Here is an 18779-nt window from a genome sequence, read left to right as displayed (position 1 = left end):
AACAAATAATCAAAGAAGGTTTGGGTAAATGAGGAGTAAATTACTTTTGGTAGACAGGAGTCACGGAGGGAAGTAATATCAACAACAAAGTCTAGAGTTAGGTTAGGACAAGTCTGTGGCTATGAACCTGGGAACTTATGTTTTGGGCAATTCTCACTAACACCTCAAGTTTTAGTCACACAATGAGGTATGGCTTGTCTGATCAATTAGAAAGGAAGATGGAAGATGACATAAGAACAGCCTGCACTAATATGGTGGGTGGTAAAAAGTAGAGGAAGGGTTGTATATGAGTGATACACAAAAGAAATAGCAAAAGGATTCAGGAATTGGGTATGGGAGGGCCAGAAAGTAGAAGTCAACCTGCTCCTCTCCTAAACCTCTCCATCACAGAAAATAATTTTATCTCAACTCTTCTTTCTTCCCTACCCCAGATACAATTCATCAACAAATCCATTGGCTCTAACCTCAAACTATACCCAGAATATGATCACTTTTCACTCTGACCGTAACTAGCACCCTAGGATGAACCACTATTATTTTTTAATTAAGGCAAAATTTACATAACATAAAATTAACAATTTTAACGTGTACAATTCAGTGACATTTAGTACATTTAACATGTCATGCAACCACCACCTCTATCTAGTTCCAGAGCATTATCCTCACCCCAAAAGGAAACCCTATACCCAATAAGCAGTCACTCCTTATTTCTCCCTCCCGCTAGCCCATGGCAACCATAGTCTACTTTCTGTCCCTATGGATTTACCTATTCAGGATATTTCATATAAATGGAGCCAGACAATATGATACTTTTTGTGTCTGGCTTCTTTGGCTTAGCCTATTTTTGAAGTTCATACAGATTATAGTATGCATTAGTACTTCATTCCTTTTATAGCTGAGTAACACTCCACTGCACGAATATACCACACTTTGTTGATCCTTTCGTCCTTGATGGTAACCCACAATTATCTTTTAAGTGGACTAGCCTCCCTACCACCAGCCTTCCTACTCTTATTTATGTTACCCAGTCTATTCTCCACAAAGCAGCTAGAGCGGTTCTTTTGAAAAGCTGAATCAGATTATGTCACTCCTCTCTTTCTTTAGAACAACTAACACTTTTACCATGATCCTAAAGGACCTTGCCCCAGCTACTTTTCTATTCTCATCTCCCACAACACTCCCCCTCTTCATGAGCGCCATGATGGTCCCTGGGTAGTTCTTGGAAAAGGCCAAACTCAATTCTACCTCAGGACCTTTGCATTCATCTGCCTGGAATGCTCTGGTCTCAGATATCCACATGGTGTGATTCCCAACTTCCTTACAGCTCTGCTCAAATGCTATCTCATCAGAAATATGTCTCCCAACCACCTTAACTAAACTGGTCCATTCTCATTCCCTCATCACTCTCTTTCCACTTACTCCATTTTTATCACAGTTCTTATCATTACCTGAAATATCATTTGTTAATTGCCTGATAGGTGTTAAGTGAATATATTAATGCAAATATAAATATGTACTGGCAGGTTTTAAGCATGGATGATTTGATGGATAAATTACCATGAACAAAAAATCAGAAAACTCAGGCAGAGAAATAAACAATTTTGGAGAAAAACTTTTAAATTTAAAGTGGACTATAACCAAGCAGCAAGAAAAAGATTCAGAGATATCCACATTTAATGGGAATGGAAGCAGTGGGAGTTGATAAGATCATCTCCCTTACAATGACTTACACAGGAACCTATTTATTTAACTCAGTCACAGACAATGAAGACAGAGGTTAGTGTCATTTAAACTTGTGTGCCACTGATTTCTCATCTGTAGTATGTCCATTTCTAAGGATGAATTAAGATGATTTCTATATATCAGCATCAAGATAGAAATCTTTCCTGCGGCATCAGTCTATACCTCACCATATCCTACCATCTTCAAAAGTGGGATGAAAAATATATTCTGGCCATGAGGGAAGAAGAAACACACAAGGAAAATGGAATAATACTATCACATTGAAGACTAAAGGAACATATTTTGGAGAATAAAAAAAACAGAATTTAAAAACTGTGTGTATGATTGGAATGGCTATCTTGCACATGACCATACATTTAATCTGAAGCCAACTGCTGATATGTGCTAAAGATTTTGAACACTTACTTAAATTTTCTTTCTGTAATTAAGAACTATCCTTTTTGTTTTTGCTTTTTTTTTTTCATTTTATTTTCTTAGGAACTATTCTTTTTGTATGACTTTGTTCCTTAACATTTTTTCTGTATTTACCTTTACCTTTCCTCTATTTTTAATCTTCTTCAAACATGTCCTGCTTTATCAACCTCAAAAATGTTATTTCTATAAAAATAAAAGTAACAAACTATATGTTTATTATATCATGGGTTTAATTATTTGCTGTCATAACAAGAGTGATTATACTTTAAGCATCACTTATTTTCAAAGTGAAATTTCTTAAAACATTAAAAAAATTTTTAACATTCAAAATGATTAACATTTACATACATTACTGGTATCAAACGTATCTTACCTGAAATATTTTCTGATTGTCTTCGAGGTTTCACAACAAGTTTTACACCGCCTCCAAAAACAGCAGCCCACATTCGATTATTTAATGGGTGGGCTGCAAGCCGAAATAATTCACTGGAGGAATTTGTGGCAAGAGCATGTATCAATAAACTTAAGTAAACAGCAACAACAGCTTCACATAGCAAAATGTTCAGTTTTGGCTGGTCTTCATCTTGGGCTGAACTCAAGAGATTAATAAGTGAGCTCACACCTATAAGGGTATATAAAATCATAAGACGTATGTCAGGATGAAGCACCAGAAGGAAAAAAATATCCAGATTTGCAACTTATCCAAAATTATGCATTTATATTTTACAAAATATTTCCATAATTTGAGCAACAAAATAAATAATGATAGGAATGGATTATAGACTACAGAATAAAATCATCCATTTGTCTACACTGATATAATAAATGAGTAGACAAACAAAAAGTGAGAAGGGGAAGCTCTTCCTTAAAGTAGAATTTCAACTAATACATAAAATGAGTGATAGCATTAGAAAATTACCATCTAGTAACCCCACAGTAATACCTGATTCAGGCAAAAATCATCACTAGATGCTAAAATTAGCAAGTGAAAATATAATATTTTACACAGTCTCAAACTAACTCTTCACAAGATACTGATTAATTACAAAGGAAAAAAAAGTAACTTTACAATGGAGAAACTTGGCAGAAACCACCTTACCAAGTGATCAAAGTGAACAGCAGCTGGGGCCAAATGACATCATATGCCTCTTGATATCGCCTACTGAGAAAGGCATATCTTTTTTGTGGTATCCCTGCCAAAAAATACATAACCTGAATCCAACATTAAGAAAAAAATCAGGGCTGGGCACGATGGCTCACACCTGTAATCCCAGCACTTTGGGAGGCCGAGGCAGGTGGATCACCTGAGGTCAGGAGTTCGAGACCAGCCTGTCCAATATGGTGAAACCCCGTCTTTACTAAAAATACAAAATAATTAGCCGGTCATGGTGTTATGTGTCTGTAATCCCAGCTACACAGGAGGCTGAGACAGGAGAATTGCTAGAACCCAGGAGGCAGAGGTTGCAGTGAGCTGAGATCACGCCACTGCACTCCAGCCTGGGCAACAGAGCAAGACTCTGTCTCAAAAAAAAATAAACAAACATAAAGAAAGAAAAAAAAATCAGAAATGCCCAAATTGAGGGACACTTAAAAAAATAACTGGCTGGTACTCTTCAAAAGTGTCCAAGTTGTGAAAGAGAAAGAAGGAAGACTTTACTCCATATAAGAGGAGACTAATGAGACATGACAACTAAATGTTACATATAGGCCCCCAAAATCACATTAGTGGGACAACTGGCAAAATTCAAAAACGGTCTGTAGATTAGAGAACATAAATGTTAAATTGGATAATTATGTGAGAATGTCTGTTTATAGGAAACACACATTGAAATGTTTAGATGGAAAGGGATATCTGGTCTGCAACTTACTCTCAAATTTTTCAGAAAAAATACACTTAGATGCACAAACATAGCAAGTGAGTGAGATAGAAGACATGAATGATAAAGCAAGCATGGTAAAATGTTAACATTTGGGGAATCTGGGTGAAATTTAGTATTATATTTGCAATTTTTTGCAAGTCTGAAATTATTTTGAAATAAGAGGTTAAAATGAAAACAATGTGTTTCTACAAGGCAATGGTTAAAGTAATCTGAAATATACACTTAGGATATTCAAGAGAGTGGAGAAGTTTTGAAATAACTGATGTAGAGAATGAGAAAGAGAGCCAACAAGAAAAAAAGGACTGTCAGACAGCATGATATATGTACCATAGAATAGTCACTCCTACCCCAATACATAAATTCACACGCCTGAGAACAACTGTATTTTCTCTGGTATGTCTGAAAATATGTCTGTGATTTTCTAAGACTCTAATTTAAAATTTCTAAGAAAGATAATGTGCTCCATCCTTATGAAGGATTGTTAAGACATTGCTTTTTTATGTTGGTTAACACAGTTGGTTTTATGAAGCCTTAACTTCCTGAGTCTTCAGACAATATTGCAGTACTTAATAGTTCCTAATCCATAGCAGAAAAACATCATCAAAAAACAAAGAAAGAAAGAAACCACTCACTAAATCCAGCAACAAGCAGGAAACTGGTCAGTAGGCTTTTAAGAAGAAACTGCCAACTAGAAGATTTTTTTTTTTAATCATTTAAATTCTCACCAGGCCACTGAGCAGGAGATGAATTTGGTGTTGCGTGTTCTTCAATGCTTTCTGTCCTTAGTCTTCTACGATCACTTAAAAGAAGTCCTTGATAAGCCATTCCTGTAAACTGATTTCCTTCTGTTTGACTGCTAAAACAAATAGGTTCAGTTATTTATCATCCCAAGAGAGGTAATAAAAAACTGCACTTTATGTACATCATCTATTTTAGACACCTATTTTAAGAAACAAAAATTCCTAAAATGCATTCACTGTTCTAATAAAAATTTATTTTAGAAAATTACTGAAATTAGTTACAAATGCTTATTGAATTTTTTTAAACAAAATAACAAATTTTACTATGTTGGGCAGATGACACTTATTCCTTTAGAGTTTTTTCCAGATGCCACTTTAATACTTTAAAATCTTTTCTATTTGCAGTAATTTTTATTTTGTGTTTTTACAAAGTCTGACGTAAGGAGACTACTGTTGGTAATAGGATACAGTAGGCAGAAAGTTTCAGGGTACTAGTGGGTTGCACTTCTTTTCTCTGCAAAGTTGTGCAAGCTTTGCCCTAAATTAAAATATGAACTAAAACCTAGAGAATCACATTTTAGAAATACCTAAACCTAAAACCAAATGTCCCTAAATATTATTTAATCATATTTACTTCCCTCTCTATAATGGCTATCTTTGTGAAGTTGTGGAAAATATAAAAGCGGAAAGCCAAGCTGAGTCTAGTAAATCATATCCGACCAACTGGAAAATATATATTTAAAAACAATGTATTTGCATTTTCATTTGGTGCCATTTTAATGGTGACTGACATCAAACAAGTTATCTTTGATCATTTAGCTGACAAGAGTCAACTAAATCAACTTTTTCCTTATTTACATTTCTAATCTTTGGAGTTATTTAGACACAGCCTAATTAGGTTACAATCAGAGTACAGGCCATTTTGATAGATAATTCTTTACTTGATACCAAATGTTCCCACAAAAGGCTGCTACCATTACAAGAAAGAAAGTTAGAAATATATTTAATATCAATTTAATGTGAATCTACTATTATAAACTTTTCATTTATTAACATAATTTATTTAAATCTAGGTTATCTTTCCAAGTGATTCAATTTCTTGCTACTTACATTGCTCTAGTCATTAAAATGCAAAGTACACACTAATGAAGGCAATTTTACATTTAGAAAAATTCAATCCATTTCTTCTAATTGATATCACTTCCAAAGACTTTTACATCATATGTAAATGGGTAGGTAAAAGTAATTTAAATAATTCCATTTTAGGAATGTACTTTTTCATTTTTCAAAAGTATTTTTTATTTCAATGGATAATTAAATAGCTGCTAATCCAATGCAAAAAGAAATTGTTTCTAAGGAAAAACAATTAGAAAATTTCATATTATAAGTTATTATGGACAGTAAACTCTTCTTTCTTAGAAACAAAAAGGATGGTAATGATGGTAATTTACATTTACTATTTGTTACTTTCTATATTTCTCTGTTGACTACTAGCTGATAACTAAACAAATTATTTTATTTCTGATTCTCTCGCATCTATTAAAATATCATGGCAGTCATATTTAGGGATTTTTCAGTCCCTAAGAAATAGAAACTTAATATAACTCTGGAACAGTTTAATGTTTTTGCTGTATTAATACTATTTTGGGTGATTTTTTTTTACCTGTAGCTATGACTGTCACATAATGCTTGGTAAATTGATGCAGAAAGTGATGCTGCTAGTGAATGAAGTGTGTGCACCTAAAACCAAAACAGTCACAATTACATTTTGTACTAACATTTCTACACAACAGTAATCTTTCAAAAATTAGAAAACACCCAGGAAACCTAGCAACATCATAAATAAGACTGAATCCTAGATGAGACTACTAGCTCTGCTTTAAATCTTCTAAAGTAACTGTCACCCACCTTTATACACATGCCACAATAAAGCTGATTGTTTCAGACACATTTTAATCAAACATTTACTTAACTGTGAGCCTGCCGTTTACCAGGCCCTGAGCAAAGTGCTAATGTTCGTATTACAGGCATTTGTCCTAGCCTAGCGATTAGCTTAAATAGTAATATTCAAAAAAAAGCAGAAGAAAATAAGAATAGAATTTTCAGAGCTTTTATTTAAGCTTGCCTCACGAAATTCACCTTGATGAAAATAAAGACTTAATCTTATCAATGAAAATGAATTAAATCTTTCTAGTAAATGTGTCAATCACTGTGTGAAACAGCTAATTTTCCAGAAAGTAATTTACTTGGTACTCATGAATTGAAGATAGTCTTAGAATTTTACATTTAGAAAGTTTTAAATTTCTCCATATAATTAAAAAAAACCACCACCCTGAAATGCTATACTGAATCAATATTTTCAGACTCACAAAATCTTTAAATTTGAAGGGACCTTAGAAACAGTTTCATACCTTATACAGATTACTCTTTGAAAGCCTTATCCAAATTTCTAGGAACTAGAAATGTTTACTTTGAATTCATAAGCTTTTTATGCCTTTTCTGCGTGTCCCTATTCACCTAACAAATGATTTAAATAATCTCTGCTAAAATACTAATACAGGTTAATTCATAATATGGATGAGAAGTCCCTAATTGGTTATGACCAGGCCTTTAGAAGAATGTGCTGCCAGAGATTAAATGTGCCTGTCAAACAAAACAAATAAAAACTAAGAAAACAGGGGACCTGAATTGTGCATCAGCCACTAGAACTGGAAAAAGCATAGCAAAAATACACTTAGGCTGGGACAGTGAAAGTCTGATCAGTTCCCCAGATCCTGCCAAGCTCCCTAGTGTTTCTTGGACTGTATCAGTTTTTAAGATCTTAGCACAGGGTATCAATATAGTTCCCAGTAGTAACTGCCAAAACTCTGATTGCCTCTAACTATTGCCTCCAATAAACACAACCACTAAGGAAACAGTAATAAGGACACTCTCTCTGGGACCATTTGTGACCAATCACGGTTCCCTCCCAGATACTCCCCAACTTGTATTTTCATAATATCTTGGCCTGTAAACAAATAGTCATAAATATTTCCAACTTAATGGTTCACTTAAGGGGAATGGAGGATCTAAAGGGATGTTAAGTGGCAAGAATACTGTCAAGAAAATTCGTTTTATTGCCAAAAGTATTTGTCTGTCTTAAAGGAAGACAACAACTTCTCCAGAAGTAAGAACACTTACTTTTAAATTATATTCATTGGACTAATAGTCTTGAACTGATCAGGAGTGAGAAAGGTAGCACTTTAAAATATTTCCTCTAAGTTCGAATAAAAAGACAGGTATAACATATTTACCTTCTCAGTGTGTATAATATCGAATGATCATAAACTTTACATTACCTTCACATCTTCAATACTGGGATGAGGTGGTGTTTTCATCTGAACAATAGTATAAAGTATATCATGGATGTGATTATTTAAGTACAATACAGGATTAGCTATGACTGTTTTTGTTGATGCAATACTTGCTGAAAGCAGAGGTAGGGTGGTAGGCAGTGGTAGTGGAGACTGGAGCTGCTTTACTGTAGTTTCCTGTGGGTGATAGTGAATTATTTTTTTCAAAGTAGTTAAAAAAATTTTATCAGTTATCTGATAGAAAGACTGGTGATAAACATTGTGTAAAGGGAATATGTTCGATCACTCATTCTACACAAATTTATTGAGCACCCAGTATGTACCAGGTACTATGCTAGATGTAGATGGTATAAAGATAAATATGACACAAGAATACTCTCAAGCTTTTAAGCCTACTCCTTATTATCAAAACTTCAGTCTAAGACGACATAGAGTATAAATATCTGCCTCCTATAAAGAAAGGAGCTGAACATATTTAGATTAACTAGTAAAAAGTAATAAAAGAGCTTTATAGCTATAACTGGAAGAGCTACTGAAATTATTGAAATAACCAACATTGAAAAAAAAGTGATATTCACACCTGTTGTGATTCTTGTAGCAAAAATTTGAGTTCCATCCTTACTGAAGCCAAACCACCACCTTGGGCCCCATGAAGGCTACAGTAGCTGAGAAATACTCTCAGGAGATCTTGGTTTTTCTGCAACCATGACTTTCGTCTTTCTGCATGCTCTCGTTTGGCCTGCAATCTTCTTCTTTCTATTTGATGGCGCTCATAGGAACCAATATCTGGTTTGTCTACCATTTCTTCCTGATCCAGTAGATCACTCTCTACTTTGGAATATGTCTTACTGGAATACTCTTTAATAACTGATTCATGATTACATATCTCATGCAAGGCAGCAATTTCCTTTTCAAGCCAGTTATAGAGTTGAAATCTGAGTTTTCCTCCATCTACTTCATAACCTGTAGCCAATGTTCTTAATTCAGTCATAAGGATCTTTAAACAAGCTCTGAATTTTAGTTGTTCAGCAATCACATCAACTTCAGTATCACCTTCAGGATCATCCTCTTCCTGAGGTGTTAATAACATGTTAGGGTCTGAGGCCTTCTGATCTGATTGTTTATCTTTTTCCCTGGCATCTGTACTTTTCATCACTAAACCAACAGCATCGCCTTCCTCTTCACCTAAGGCACTGCCGTGATCTTCACCCCAATCAAGTTTAAGAGGTTCCTCATCAACTTTTACTATTGGCTGACTCCAGTCATACTGTGATGAAGTTACATTTGACCATTCAATGCCAGAACTTCCATTGCCATCACTCAGAGCTTTTGAATGTGAAGGTACATCATCCATCTTGTGAGAAATGAAGTCAGGCTGATCTTTTTTTGCAGATAAGGCAGATGTTTTGGTTACTTTTGGAATTTTGGAGAGTACCTCCAAGGCTAAAACAGGGCATCCAACTTTAAAATGAGCATTTGCAGTGGTAAAGAATAATTTTCTTTCTATGAGGTTAATTTTATCAACAAAGTTCTTCTCAGTTTTGAGACCTAAGGTTGCCAAAGTTCCTTCAGGGGAGGCAAGATTTCTTCGAATGAGCAAAGGATGCGTTCGAAGGTAGTTATAAAAACTAAATGCCACTGGGTTACAAGACTTGATGATAACTATAGAAATCAAACAGATAAAATCACAAAGCATTCTGTTAATATGTATTTACATTACAAAACAATAAAATACGTCAGCATTTCTTCAAACAAACAACGTGTAAATACTAACCTACGATAGGTTAAACTATGGCACATACAATCATTAAAACTGTACAGCTGAAATAAAAAGAATTTCCCAATATGCTATGGAGTGATTCCCATCACTATAGAGTAATGTCCAGGATACACTAAGAAAAAGAAGATGCAGAAAGCACATGTAGTAAGCTACCTTTTATCTATCTAAGACAGTGAAGAGAAAATACAAACACACTCATGCATATTGGCTTATCGTTTTTAAATGGAAGACAAACACAAAAAATTTTAATTGATTCCTTAAAAGGGGAGAGCAAAACAGGGAAAAAAAGAACTAGATTTGCACATTGTGCACATGTACCCTAAAACCCAAAGTCTAATAAAAAAAAAAAACTATATAACAATCATAATGAAAAAAATGCATATGAAGAAAAAGTGACTTTTAAAATATCATTTTTTCTAATAAATAATTACTTGGATTTTCAATGACTTGAAAACTCTAAAAGCGTACAATGATTTTCATGTGTATATTTGCATATTTGATTTTGAGAAACAAAGATAAAATGCCATTACATCATTTTATAATAAATAATAATTCCATGTTTTAAATTTAAAAAAAAAAAACTAGATTTCTCTGAAAATACACTGGTTTTATATATTTTACTTCAACACCATGTCAACATTTTACATAATTTTAAAATAAAATCAAATCTAAACCACAATTCACCAAAGGCAAAATTAAACAAATCAGTCTATCAAGTTGGTAGCATAATCACACAGAGATGAACTCTAAAAAGTGAGTTAAAAACAAGAAATTTGACTGTACATCCTTAGCAGAATGTACCATAAAACCAAAAAATTCTGCAAAAAAGCTTAAATTATGTTCAGAATCATGTTATTATAAAAATATCTGTATTAGCCGGGCGCGGTGGCTCACGCCTGTAATCCCAGCACTTTGGGAGGCTGAGGCGGGCGGATCACGAGGTCAGGAGATCGAGACCACAGTGAAACCCTGTCTCTACTAAAAATACAAAAAAATTAGCCGGGCGTGGTGGCGGGCGCCTGTAGTCCCAGCTACTCGGAGAGGCTGAGGCAGGAGAATGGCGTGAACCCCGGAGGCGGAGCTTGCAGTGAGCCGAGACTGCACCACTGCACTCCAGCCTGGGCGACAGAGCGAGACTCTGTCTCAAAAAAAAAAAAAAAAAATCTGTATTATTATTCTGAAACGTATATGCACATAGACAGCAAATAACTATGTTCATGCCATGAGAATCCCAAGCATTTCATTATAAGACACAAACTTGACATCTAAGAAGAAAGAACCCTATAATCTATATGTGCATGAGAAATAGCAGGGTAAACTCCTAAATTCTAAGGAAAAAAAATTTCCTAATTGCATTCATTGCAATAGTCTAGAAATTATGACAAGATTAGTATCAATGAGGATCCTGGTGCCCAAACTATAGTTTCTAAATATTATTCCCCACTAAAAGGAAGCAGAATGCTCTGAAAAGAAAGGACCAAGGCAATGAATAAACAGCTAAGATTTGACTGGAGTGTCAAAGGGAGAGCACTAGAGTGCAGCAGGGGAGTGGAGATGCACCTGTGGTGACTGCAAGTCTAGGAGAGCAGTGTGGAGGTACCCGGCCTCTGCAACTCTATGTCCCCCACCCAGACTGGATCTGCCCACAGTCAGGAAGAACTTCTCATTGCAGAGGGGAAAACGTAAACAGAAGATCCCCACCAGCCCTCATGGCCACCACAAACATCTACAGTCCTTACAACAGAACAATCCCACAGTACTTGCAAGCCCTGTGTCCAGTTTGGAGAGATGTGAGAAGTTCACACAATGGCACTGCCCCAGATCAGGAGCATAAGGTGTGTGCCCTCCACCTACCGCCAGTGAGCCAAGCTGCTGCACACAAGCACTATCTTGAGACCAGTCACCTCTGGCATGCGCACTGCTCTGGGGGCCAGGAGTCACTGTACCTCTCCAACACTGGGGCCCCGTCTTCATTCCAAGCCCACATAGGTAGCTGAATGCTACAATCCCAGCTATGCAGCGCCTAGGACCACGACTGGCTATGACTTTGGTCCTGCATAGCAGGGAAATCAACCGCTACAATCACGCTTTTAGTCAGAGAAACAATCTGGCAGTCTTGCCCAGGATGAACCTGCCCTTGAGCCAGCCAAACCACTACATACATACCCTCCCCCAAATGGGAGAGGTCCCCAAGCCTATGAGCAGCTGATATGCCCCCAGGCCAGCAAAGCAGCTACATGCCCACACTCAGGACCTCAGAAACAGCCTGCAGCACCCCTGCTCCCTGCACTCAGAGTTCTGGCCTGCCAAGATCCTGCGCCTGCAATCAAAGCCTGAGAAATAGTTCTTCGGGCCGCCCCTGGCAGCACACCACCAGGCCAGCCAAGCAGCCAAGAGCCCACTTCCACGGCCCTGTGGGCTATCTCTGGTGGACACATCCCAGCCTGGTCAAACAGCCCTGCAAGCTGCCCCCAGTGTGCACACCCCTTAGCCAGTTGAACAGCCTTGCACCAGTCTCAGACCTGAGAAACAGCCCCATGAGCCCCTAACAGAAATGCCCCCATGCCAGCTGAGCAGCCTTATGCCCACACCTCAGGCCTGAGGAGCAGCCTCACTGCCACCCCAGCTAACATAGTCCCAGACCAGCTGAGCAGCCCTGCACCTGCATCACAGGTATACAAATAACCCATGGGAAACACCCTGCAGAAACACCCCCAGGCCAGCTGAGCAGCCATGCAATCGTGTCATGGGCCTGAGAAATAGCCTTGTCCCCACCCCTAGCAGACAAAACCCCAGGCCAGCTGAGTAGCCATGAGCCCACATATGAGGCCTGAGAAACAGCCCTGCAGGCTGCTTCTGGCAGGCACACCTCCAGGCTGGCCAAGTGACCATGTACTACACTCCTGGCCAGAGTAGCAAACCTGTGGCCCCAATCCCAGCCAACCAGACCCTAAGCTGGCTGACCCATTGTGTGCACATATGCACCCCAACCTGAAAAACTGCCCAGCGAGCCCACCCTGGCAAAGCTACATGACCATCACCGCAAACTCTTTCAGCCTAGGCAACTGAGAGGATTGCAAATGCCACTAATGTGGATTACAGGTGAAGAAGCTACATGGAGACTACACTACTGTATCCAGCTAACCAATGCACTCCACCAAACCAACACCTCAGGACCTATTCATAGTAACAAGTCTTTCCCTATGAAACCCACTCCATAAAATTAGAAGAGGCAACTTTTTCCACCAGATGCATAGAAATCAATGTAGAAACACACCAACCATGAGAAAGCAAGGAAATATGACACCAAAGGAAAAGAATGGAAAGGAAAATACTAATTCTCCAGTAACAGACCCCAGTCATAAGGAAACATATGATACGCCAGAAAAATAATTCTTAAGGAAATCATAGTCTTAAGGAAACTCATTCAGATACAAAAGAATACAGATATACAACTAAATGAAATCAGGAAAAGAATTCATGATGTGAATTTGAAATTCACCAAAGAGATAGATATCATACAAAAGAACCAAACAGAAATACTAGAGCTAAAAAATTCAATGAATAAAATAAAAAATATAATCAAGAGCTTCAACAACAGACTAGACCAAGCAGAAGAAAGAATTTCTGAACTTGAAAATAGGTCTTTTGAAATAACTCAAGCAAACCAAAAAAAAAAAAACGGTGGGGGGAGAAGGAAGGAGGAACATAAAAAAAGAATGAAGAAAGCCTACAAGATTTATGGGACACTATTAAGTAAACATATATTCATATTATGGGCATTCCAGAAGAAGAAAAGGGAAAAGGTGAGGAAAACATATTTAAAATAAAGTAACAGCCCAAAATTCCCAAGTCTTGAGAGATAGGCATTTAGGTCCAGGGTGTTCAAATAATCCCAAATAGATTCAACCTAAAAAGATCCTCTCCAAGGCACACGGTCAAGTTGTCAAAAGTCAAAGACAAGGATCTCCTCATTTTTATTCCCAAAAGGCAGCCAGTGACCAATGACCAGTATTTCATTTCTTATTATTTGTTTCAGGAAACAACCAAAGAAAATGGAGGAGGCAGACATAACATGTGTGCACATTCAGGTGCATGTTTGTACAACATACATACGCCAAATGCAACAAGAACCACACTGCTGTGCATCTTACTTTTTTCACTTAAAAATACAGCACATATTAACACCTGTATCTACCTCAATTTTTAATGACACACTGTTTCTATATGTGGATATATTAAAATGTATTTAACTATTCTATTGACAAAAACTTAAAATGTTCCATTCCTTTCAAATTATTGAAAACAATGCTGATAAATATCCTTTAAGTGCTTGTAATATCTAAATTATTTAGGATAACAAGGAAAAAAGAAAATTTACCACAGAGGCATAAAGTTTTTCCAGGCCCATGTGACAAACCAGTATGTGTAACAGCCAAAATTTCCATTTAAAAAAATGGCTATATGATTATGTAAAAAGAGCTACAGAATGTGGCAAACATTTTGTATGCTTGTTAAATATACATGTAATTAGAATAGGATGGTAATCCTATCTAATCCTTTAGCCACACAAGACATTTTAATGATAAATTCTCAAAGTTGAAAAGCAAATCTGGTAATGATTTTTCTTAATCTAAGTGAACATTAGTTCAGAAAGTGTCTCTTCCTTTAAAAAAGGAAAAAAAGAAATCCACAAAATGTCCTACCTTGATGTTCATCATCCTCCTTTGGTGTTTGTTCCAGTAATGTGTCCAAGGCTCGGGTGTAATCTTTCATTACCCAATAGGCAAGACTACGCAGGAAAGGATCGGGATGTAATCTTTTGCAACTGAATCCTGAGCCATCCTTTTGGCAACCCAAAATCTTCTGATTTAGGATGGATATATAAGTGGATGACGTCTCAAATTCAGATTCATATAAACGGGCAATAACCATGGCTAGCTGAATATCTTCCATTTTTTCAAGACATACCTGCAAATTTAAATATTAATACTTATCTTACTTAATGATAATTATTTAGAGAGATGAAATATCCCATCAATACCCTGAAATTATCTACCATTTATATCCTAATGGCGGGGGAAGGGACAGTGAAGCATAGTTAAATAATTGATAGATTAAAGAATAGCAAAAAGAGTAACAGGTTGGAACTTAGTAGCTTCCAAACTAGACAGATCATTCACCAAATAAGCATGAAACAAAGTATATTAACATCATTTCAGACTTAAGATCACCTTAAATAACATTCATTTTTAAATTAAATACTACATATGACACTAGAATTTATATACCACTTCCTCTTAATTTCCAAATATATTTCTGCATAATCATAATTATTACTATCTGCCTCATATTTAAATAGCAAATAACTTATGAAATACAGCCATATGTTCTATTCAGTCTCTGGGAGCCTGTATTCTAATGCAACTACCAGTTCTGAGCATTTGAGGTCATTCAGGCAATATGAGCATCTCTCAGTCAACACTTCTCCTTGCTTGAATATCTTCTAAGCTAAACTTCCAATTTTAAAATCTTAAGTATTTGTTATTTAAAAAAAGAAACTCATATGCCTGGGATAATTGTAAAAAAAAAAAAAAAAACCAACTAATTCTAAATTTAAAATACTAAAGTACTTTCACTTAATTGAATATTTCCTATTTTTCTATCATGTATTATTTCCAATTGTATTTGTCCTTTACCTGCTCATATTGTTCATGATAGTAATCTAAGAGGAAGATATCAGAAGTAAACGGAAACACTTGTAATTACTCTCATAATCAGCTGCTAGGATTACATATCAAAAAGTGGGAAGTTTTACCTCCTCACATCGTTTTCTAATATAATATTCTAATATAAACTATTATAAAACAGTACAAACCGAAGTTTCAGTTCCTTATTTATGAATTTCATTTAAAAAAAACAGCTTAATGTATCTGCCTTTCTGCACAGAATAAGGAGGTTGTGACCTACGTTCTTTAAATAGTTTGGAATCACAAGATGGTCTGCAAGAAGACATTAATAAACTATTTTTCAGCATTTTTTTCATACATTTTACACATAGTCTTGAAATGCAATGTGCCATATATGAAATTTTTCTTTTTTTCTTTTTGAGATGGAGTCTCACTCTGTTGCCCAGGCTGGAGTGTAGTGGCGCGATCTAACCTCACTGCAACCTCTGCCTCTCAGGTTCAAGTGATTCTCTTGCCTCAGCCTCCCGAGTAGCTGGGACTGTAGGCACATGCCACCACACCTGGCTAATTTTTGTATTTTTAGTAGAGACAGAGTTTTGCCATGTTGGCCAGGCTGGTCTTGAACTCCTGACCTCAGGTGATCTACCCTCCCTGGCCTCCCAAAGAGCTGGGATTACAGGCGTGAGCCACCATGCCCAGCCTGAAATTTTTCATTTGTTTCTCCCTTGAATTTATTCATATTTTCCTTTAACACAGTGCCACTATTTTAAGTACAGCAACCTCTGTAGTTATTCTGTGTCCTAACAAACATGACCAAAAGTTACAATCTCCTCTACAACCTTCTTAGGTTTTCAATCTTTTACAAGTATTACATAGTGCGTTTTCTTATTTATACCTCTATGGCATCTTTCAATGAACCAGCTAGCAAGAAAAAAGCAGCCGATTGTTCAAAGCGTTGTTTTCCAAGTAAGGAAAAAGCATTTTTCAAAGCAGCTTTTCGCCATCTATCTTCATTAAAGTTGTGGCTGAAAAATGTTGTCATTTTTTCATCATGCTGTGACCTGGGAACCGAGCATAAACATAAAGTGGTTAAACCAAATTTAAAATGTTCTACAGAATGTATAATAATACAAAATAAAAACCCCAAACAGAAATCTAAAAGAAGAACAATAACTTCAAGGACAGGCATTTGTTATCAAGCATCTCTTCACTTCTTCTAAGAAGGAAGGTCAATAATGCCTTATGTATACATAAATAGGAAACAAGAGCATTTTTTACTTTGCAAAGTGCTTTTATCAACTTTTAAAACATCCCATCCTTTAAATTAAGCTGAAAAGATATTTTACCCATTTTTTTCAGCTAAAGGAACCACGTCGCATAGAAGTGGATTTGATGAAGCTCACACACCTAATTATTTTCAAAAGCATTAGGTTTCTTACTCACAGCACAATCTTCATTCTGCTGAATCATGTTAAGTGTCAAGGCAACTTACCTAAACAGACCCCACACTACTGCTTTCTTCTTCATTGAAAGGTAGAATAGTGCAGCATCTAAGGCATCATTGTTCCTTTGAAAAGAAGCTTTGGCAACCTAAATGATAAATAAAATATTAAATTCACAATTTGACAAAAGAATTACAATCAATTAATCAACAATAATGTTCCCCTGCTACTTTCATGGCTGATAGAAACTGTGGAGACAGAAAAAGTTGGTTCTGTTTCATGATCTCCAGTAGGTTATAATATTAATACACGCTCCTAGAGACAACCATTTGCAAGCCAGTAATTATGGTAAAAATCCTAATGGGTCAGGCGCCTGTAATCCCAGCACTTTAGGAGGCCGAGGCGGGTGGATCACAAGGTCAGGAGATCGAGACCATCCTGGTTAACACGGTGAAACCCCGTCTCTACTAAAAATACAAAAAATTAGCCGGGCACAGTGGCGGGCGCCTGTAGTCCCAGCTACTTGGGGGGCTGAGGCAGAAGAATGGCGTGAACCCGGGAGGCAGAGCTTGCAGTGAGCCGAGATTGCGCCACTGCACTCTGGGCTGGGCGAAAGAGCGAGACCCCGTCTCAAAAAAAAAAAAAAAAAAAATCCTAATTACAGCCAGCACTTATTGACTATTTACCATGTACTGGGCACAAGTCTATGCACCTTTTGTTATCTACTTGCATCACTACAAACCATGAGGTACTACCTTATTCCCATTTTACAGATGAAGTGACTGAGACAGCAAGGTTAAGTGAATTGCCTACAGTCACACAGTAAGGGTTAGAAAAGGGAATAGAAACCACATAGAACTGAAACTAACATAGGAAGCAATAAAGAAGGCAGAATATTCAATAGATGTGAGCTTTTTCTTGAAAATTCAACATGTTATATTGTATGTAATCATACTGTCTTAAACATAAGTGCATATAGGCCATACCTTATTTTTCCAAGATGCTGAGATACAGCCTCTGCAAATCATTAAGTTGAAAGGCATAATGACAAAAAAACAGTGGATGTTTTATTAATTAGCTCACATTGATGGCAAAGCTGGAAGCTATAATACTAAGGTATGGGAGAAAGCGAAAAGACACCTAAAATTACATCATGAAAATGCTTTACTCTCGGGCCGGACGCAGTGGTTCATGCCTGTAATCCCAGCATTTTGGGAGGCCAAGACAGGCAGATCACTTGAGGTCAGGAGTTCGAGGGCAGTCTGGCCAACGTGGTGAAACCCTGTCTCTACTAATAATACAAAAATTAGCCAGGCATGGTGGCACACGCCTGTAGTCCCAGCTACTTGGAGGCTGGTTGGGAGAATTGCTTCAACCCAGGAGGAGGAGGTTGCAGTGAGCCGAAATCACACCATTGCACTCCAGCCTGGGCAACAGTGCAAGACTCCGTCTCAAAAAAAAAAAAGAAAGAAAGGAAAAAAAAGAAAAAAGAAAATGCTTTACTCTCAATACTCTTTTCCCTTCCCCCTTTTAATTGTGTTGTCTGCCCCCTATCATTTAACTTAGTGCTTCAATATGTTAGATCATTTTTAGAGGAATTTTATTTGTATTCAGCTGATTTATAATATATATTTCGAGGCAGAAAATGTACATATCCCTTTGGTTTAATTTTAAGAAATAAATTACTTGTGGAAATAAATCATGTGAATATTATCACAGATAATTATAATGACAAGA

General features: G+C 36.6%; 1 protein-coding gene across 13 annotated transcripts in view; it reads right to left on the bottom strand.

Annotated features, from left to right (window-relative positions):
- DMXL2 (Dmx like 2) overlaps window positions 1-18779 on the bottom strand; it is a 178959-nt gene that overhangs the window by 24086 nt on the left and 136094 nt on the right. For 7 of the 13 annotated variants that reach the window (XM_055279123.2, XM_055279133.2, XM_063639437.1 and 4 more), the window contains 8 exons: window positions 17093-17190; window positions 16496-16661; window positions 14617-14881; window positions 8711-9792; window positions 8116-8307; window positions 6441-6517; window positions 4763-4893; window positions 2531-2779 (listed from right to left, as the gene is read on the bottom strand). In XM_055279123.2, coding sequence (XP_055135098.1) covers window positions 2531-2779; window positions 4763-4893; window positions 6441-6517; window positions 8116-8307; window positions 8711-9792; window positions 14617-14881; window positions 16496-16661; window positions 17093-17190 — 2260 coding nt within the window. The remainder of the gene's footprint in view (window positions 1-2530; window positions 2780-4762; window positions 4894-6440; window positions 6518-8115; window positions 8308-8710; window positions 9793-14616; window positions 14882-16495; window positions 16662-17092; window positions 17191-18779) is intronic. The other 6 variants (XM_055279134.2, XM_055279125.2, XM_055279128.2 and 3 more) reach the window with 1 other exon arrangement.

This window comes from Symphalangus syndactylus, chromosome 5 (genome assembly GCF_028878055.3).
Source record: "Symphalangus syndactylus isolate Jambi chromosome 5, NHGRI_mSymSyn1-v2.1_pri, whole genome shotgun sequence".
Classification (NCBI taxonomy): Eukaryota; Metazoa; Chordata; class Mammalia; order Primates; family Hylobatidae; genus Symphalangus; species Symphalangus syndactylus.
This window is presented reverse-complemented; position numbering and strand designations above follow the sequence as displayed.